At 38.2% G+C, this 6,496-nt stretch overlaps 1 protein-coding gene and 1 pseudogene across 1 annotated transcript in view; both read left to right on the forward strand.

Moving 5' to 3' along the window:
- Positions 1-336: 336 nt before the first annotated feature.
- The window catches only part of TMEM207 (transmembrane protein 207), a 31,783-nt gene continuing 25,623 nt past the window's right edge, over positions 337-6,496 (forward strand). The window contains exons 1-2 of the mRNA XM_045296446.1: positions 337-500; positions 2,780-2,817. Of these exons, the coding sequence (XP_045152381.1) occupies positions 462-500; positions 2,780-2,817 (77 nt within the window). The 5' untranslated portion in view covers positions 337-461. The remainder of the gene's footprint in view (positions 501-2,779; positions 2,818-6,496) is intronic.
- LOC115871813 overlaps positions 3,672-6,496 on the forward strand; it is a 7,355-nt pseudogene continuing 4,530 nt past the window's right edge.

Raw genomic sequence — 6,496 nt, forward strand, 5'->3', positions numbered from 1 at the left:
GATGCTTTCAAAAAAAAAAAAGACCAAAAAAGTGAGAACATCTGAATAAATGCTTTAAAGGCCAGGTTTTCATAAAGCACAAATGCCCACACTCCAAAACCGGAAATATCCTGGAATAAAGCATGCACTTGAATGCAGTGAGTCAGTTAAGCAGCCAGCTAGCTCTCAGGTCAGCATTTAGAATCCCTGCTTTTAAGAGCTTGAAAAATAGTACCAAGGTCCAGACCTTAAACTTAAATTCCTTGAACTCTCCGTACCTGAGAGCATGAACCGAACATTCCTTCCCCAGCATGCACTTTGCTGGTCACAAGGATCCATCATTAATGCATGCTCAAGGGAGGAAGCGTAACTTTCAGAGAAGCTAACACGCTTTGAGAAAGAGGGGGATAAACCAGACGACAAAGCGCTGGAAGGATTCCTCTAAGTATTTGGGGCACAGTCACTTCTGTGTCACGTCAGTGATGTCAAAAGTGGGAACCTTGTGCTTGCCACTATTCCAGGTAACCCTCTCTCTTTCTGGGAAACAATGTTTGGTGGTACGCCAAGGATTTGATTCATTATAGATTTATTCTTTAGATGATTTAAGTACTCCTACACTGAGAATATTTCCTATGAGAAAGTATTACTAGCATCTTATGACTTTTTATATTTGTTGGTCAGAGATACAGAAAATCAAATGGTCCATGGCATTAGTCTTGTTTCTTTCTGCTTTATCCCATTGCTGTTGAAGTAATGTGATGCAAATTTAACCTTTGCTTAACTTGGCTACGCGGTGAATGTTTTCCCACCTTTTTAAATATCAAAAGCATCAGAAGTGCTTATTGACACAGCAAAATGCTATGCAGAATTAATTTAAGGTGTGTTTACTGATGCCTATAACCATTGTGTTGCTTGATATGTTTTCAGGGCTACCTACCGTGGACAGAATGATGATGTTAGATTTTATTTCAGTTCTTCCACTCCCACATCCCATTCTGGCTGATAGTGCATCTCCATATCAGTAGTGTTGCTGTTCTGGGTTGCTGATGGCTGATTCCAACACATTGACCCCAGTGTGCAGAAAAAAACTGCTCTACAGGATTTCAAATCTGTGCTGTTTTGGAATAGATTGCTAGTCCCTCTTCCACAGTGCCTCTGAGTGGGTTTAAAATGCCAACATTTTGGCTAGTTGTCAAGAGCTTAACCATTTATGCCACCCAGGAACTTTATCCAAGTGACTGAAATGCAGTGTATCTGACAGATATAGGTCTGAAATACAGTAAGATTTCTCTCGCCACTCCACAATACCCTCATCTGACAGCTAATGCATTGTCAGTGAAGTGGTAATAGGGTACCCTACGTTCTAGGGTAGAGAATCCAGAAAAGACTATAAAGGGAAATGCTGGTTTCTTTATCTGTCTATCTGTTAAGCAGGATCCCAAATGATTACAACTACTGGTAAATAAACTTTCTTTATGGACAGAATTCAAATGTCCATTTTCTTCTCAGTTAGTATGCAAATCTATTTGCAACAATCTAGCAAAAAAGAATGCAGTTCATTTTCTATGCTTATAAATTGTTCATTACGATGCTTTCTGATGACTAGTTCATGGCTGCATCTGCAACTCTGTAAACCTCTTTTCAGATAAACTTTGTACAACAAAAACAGGTTGCGGAAAAGGATGCATCTTAAAAATTATTGTTATCAACATGAAAAGAGAGGGAGAGACCTAACCTAAGGTTTCCCATATCTTTCAGCTTACATTCTGGAACTTCCCACTTGTATATATATTTTTTGTGGTATGCATCACTGATCTCATCAACCCATATAAATGCACTTTCAAGATTTTTCTCATTTACAAAGAAGTCTGAGTGCAAGTGGTGAAACACAAATCCCCACTCACACCCAAAGCCTCTTGACTAAAACTCACTGCCATTGAGTCAATGCTGACTCACAGTGACCCTGTAGGGTTCTGAGACTGTAATTGTTCACAGGAGTTGAAAGCCTAGTCTTTTTCCTGCAGAGTTGTTGATGGGTTTGAACTGCCCACCACTCAGATCACAGCCCAATGTTTAATCACTGGGTTCCTCTTGGAAGGAGTACTTTATTATCCCTGTAATTTTTGGGGTGAGTTATAATATATAAGGCCTAGAATAGAGAACTGGGATACTAGTATTAGATTGCTATGGTTTGTGTCTTTGATCACAAAGCAATTAAAATGACGATTTCCTTCCTCAGCTTTGAAGTTAAAAAAAAATCATTTGAATTTCAACAGAACTACCATGTGATCTAAAATTGACCAATGCCTTAGATCCCACTCAAGTGACCCCTACTTGTTTATAGTTAAGACCCATTAGTGCTAATGGAACTGACTTCTTTTCCCAAGCAGAGAGCCTGGCTTCCCTGCATGAACACATTACTCCAAAATAATGCAACTCTTTCCTCTAGATGAGGAAAACAGGGGGGAGAGAAAGGAATGTCTGCTGGAGGCTTTTAAAGCAGGCAAAATCTTCCTAGAGAAAAAACAAAATGGCTTTCAAATCCATCTAGAGTGGAATGTAAGGCAGGAACCTGGTTCACCTTATATATCTCTTGTCAATGCTGAGCGTGGAAATCGACCCAGAGGTTTCTCAATTAAAATTCTGCACACTGACAATAGATTGTGCTACAGAGCTAAAAACAAACAAACAAACAAACAAAAGGATGAAATGATCAGAAACGCACACTGTCCCTGGGCACTGATTAAAGTATCAGACTGACGAGTTGTTTGGATTTTATCACCTTAAACATGTGTTTCAGTCGGTGCTTTCAGACCTGTCCTGTGAAGAAAATAAAATGTAAGTAAAGAGCATGAGGCTCCCATGTTTTTATTTAACATTTTAAAATTCTGAAAAATGGCTTAATCATATAAGAAGCTTCAAATAATCATTGTAATGCTGGCGGTTGGGATTGGGGGGGCGGGGAATACAAGTTAACATTTGCAAATGCAAACGCATCAGTTTTTCTTGAAACAGAAGAGAGATGCTTTTTGTCATGATCAGCTTTGTTTAATAAACTAGGGGCCTTGTGCCTTCTATCTATTTTTGCTCACCGCATTTCTTTCCCTTCAGGTTTCAAGGGTACTTTAAGTTTATGAAAGAATCATGAAGTCTTCCTACTGCTGCTGCATCCACACCTATAAATCATGGTGACCATGGGAGGCAGTTTTAAGGATCATTCAAATATAAGCAAACTAACAACAACAACTACAAAATTCTCACTGGTACTCTATGTGCATTTCAAACAAAGCTCTTTGGATGTGAAGCATGGGACTCACTCACTGACTTTTCTCACTTCTTGGGTTGTAGACTTACTGACTCTCCCAATTCAATGCAGGAGGTGGGGGAAGATGCTATTAATAAAGCTGATGGTGAGGAATGACAGCTAGAATGTACTGTGACTTAGTGCAAGTGTCAGAAATGCACCTCGGCCAAGGACCGTCTTCTGGATGCAGCCTGGTCTGCCAGCCAGCTGTTTGCCATTATCACGGCCTCTAAGCCAAGGTTTCTGGCGCTGGCTTCCGAGTAAGAGGCCTTGTTAGGCGAGGTGTTTTGCTTGGACCTGCAATCACTCACTTGTGATGAATCAGTTCATTGGTAATAAATCGATTTGTTAAGTCTATGTCACCCTTTCTGCTTTGGCATGGCTCGCTATGGCTGTTTCCTTGCAGGAATTGGATTTTCTGGTTGGTGGTGGTGTTAGGGACAAAATGAGGTTTTTGAGAATCGGTATGCTTGCTTACCTGCTCTGTGTATTATGATTGGCCTCATCTTGACTCCTTTTTTTCTGCCCTGGACCCAAAATAATAGAATTCATGGGAAGAAAAATCAACATGCTATAGTGGGAAAATATGGTGTGAACTGTAGAGGGTGCATTTAGAGCCCCTACAGCTACTGGGTTCCTTCCTCATTGTTGCCAGCAGGAGGCAGTAACAAATGAACAGGTTTGATACTGGCACTTCGGAACATCTTTCTTGGCTACATCATTTTGACCAAAGTGTTTATTATATGTGTTCTTTTAAAAATATCAGTACTTTTGATGAAAACAAGAAAACACTTCAAAATTAGATAGAAATTAGCAGAAAAGAAAGACTGAGGAGCCAAAGAGAGTGTTTTAAGATCAGGGAAGTTGGTGTAAAGTAAGTAGAAGGATAAACTTAGAGAAAACTAATCCCCCTTCTTTTGTCACTCCACAGTGTCATTGGGATAGCAAGTAGGACAAAAGGCTTGTAGTTTTCTGAGAGACATAAAAGAACCCCTTTTCCCTCACAACATTGTCTTCTCTACCTGTATTTATTCCAGACATTTTCAATTTTGAATGATTTGTTTGATGGTCTAGCAAAATATATTAACTGTATGATATATTTATCCCTTACTAGATCACTAGGTGAGAGTAGCACAAATACGATAGGTAGATTGCAAGTGGGAGGAATCCATAGAGCCCAGCCATTCCAGATATTCTGTAGGAAACAGAAAAGAATGGAAACTTGCCTAACGTCCACATAGAAGATGGGCACTCCTAAAGGAAATTTGGATTACAATGCAAGAGAGTGGAAAAATAAAACAGAGGGAAGGGTGGGCCAGGGGAAGACCTTTAGGTGAGAGGAGACTCAGATCAGCCAGAAAAAAAATACTTTTATCAATTAATTTTTGCATTCCAAGAATTATGCAAATACATTTACATACATTTTCCATTTTTACAAAGCCATTAGCTAATCTATTATTAACTCCACTTAAATTTATTTTCAAACACAAGACTACTTTTTTATGATCCAATCAACTCAGCTTACCTTTTAAATATCAATTTTAGTGTGAACAATGTCTTTTATTCTGTCCTTGTGTACTATTTAAATGCTATAAATAACTCAAGGTATGAAATAAAACATGGCAGGTGCTTACTCCCTTAGCTCAATCTTCAATTCATTCTCTTTGCCGGAAATAATCAAGTATATGGAAGTATATGTATGTGTATAAATAGGGTGATTTTAAAAACATAAAAAATGAATCTGCTATTTGAAGGACCCTAAAAATAATCATATTAATATTTTTTCTAATGTAGGCCACCATTTTCCTGCTCAGAAAAGTTAGATATTTTATTCAAGATGATACAATAAATTAAGAGACATCATTAATGTTTAAGAGTGTGTCTAGCAGCTGAACCCAGAATTTGAGCCATGCTGTACATGAATGCTGAAATGAAATTATATGCCTAATTGAGAAGCAGCCCATTTGTTCTTCTAGATGCTTGATATATCCCTGTGACTTTTTTTCCTAGATCTCTTCCCCAAATTATTGTAATTGGCTAGTATGTTGCCTATGCTGAGGAATTGCACACGCATACATGCACACACACCTATAAAATGTTATTGCATTTATTCTAAAACTAAAGTGAGGGGCATAATTCCCCATTTTCACCAGGTCCTTTTAATGATGCCACACAGGGTACATTCTGTAGTCTTTATACCAAAAGTAGTAATGCACCTGGTGAGTTTTTTGTGTGTTAATTTCAGATTACACTATATAAACAATTCTCTCTCAATTCATTAACTGCTATGATACTCAAGCCAAATATAGACTCCAATTCTATTGTGTATTTATACAGGATTTACTACATTCAGTTGACAAACAAACCTTGCTCTTGGCTTCCTCTCTCTGACAATATTCTCCAGGAATCCATTCTTTTGTCTGTGTGTTTTCAGTATCTCCTTGACACATTTGGAACATGGGATATTGATACACTGGAGCAGTACTCAGCAGCTAGAGCTGACTTCTACTGTTACTGGTTGTAAGGGCCGGATGCTACAGCCAGACCATTTTGGTTTATAGCCTGCTTCTGCTAATTCAGTTATGTTGTCGTTGACAAGATACATAGTCCTCTATGGCTGAATTTCCTCAATTGTAAAATGAAAATGATGAAAGTGTGACTGTGCTCTATAAAGGTGTATGTTTGAGAATGAGTTGATATGTGAGAAGTAATGAGAGGAGTGCCTAGCACAAGAAATGTTGCCTGATTTGAGCAGAGGAGCTATTGTGGCAACTTGGCATTATCTTCTTGTGTTTATCAAACAATGGGTTTCAAATTAATCTTAGGTCAACAGAATCTCATCACTGAGAATGATAACTAGCCCAACTATCCATGTAAGGCATCTTCATGTAGGCTATCTCCACAACATCTATACAAGTACAGCACCAGTTGTTCCAGGAAGGACTGAAAGTCATCCCCCAATTGATTGCCATTCCTGGAGGACTCTAATTGTTAGCAGGATATTTATTAAGTTATAATCTGCTCTCAATTCTCCCTGAAGTTCTTCCTTTTGGGGGTTATTCCCAATATGACCAAGAGTCTTAAAAGAAAAGAAAAGAGTACTTAAAATTTTCTTAAAATTTAGATAAGAGTCTAGTCCTTATCTTTATACTTATTTTTCAGATCTCAAAAAGTTCTGCTTAAGATACAATCTGAAAATGATTTGGAACTAAT

The sequence above is a fragment of the Echinops telfairi genome, unplaced genomic scaffold (assembly GCF_000313985.2).
Source record: "Echinops telfairi isolate 266 unplaced genomic scaffold, ASM31398v2 ScPeMD7_7407;HRSCAF=8445, whole genome shotgun sequence".
Classification (NCBI taxonomy): Eukaryota; Metazoa; Chordata; class Mammalia; order Afrosoricida; family Tenrecidae; genus Echinops; species Echinops telfairi.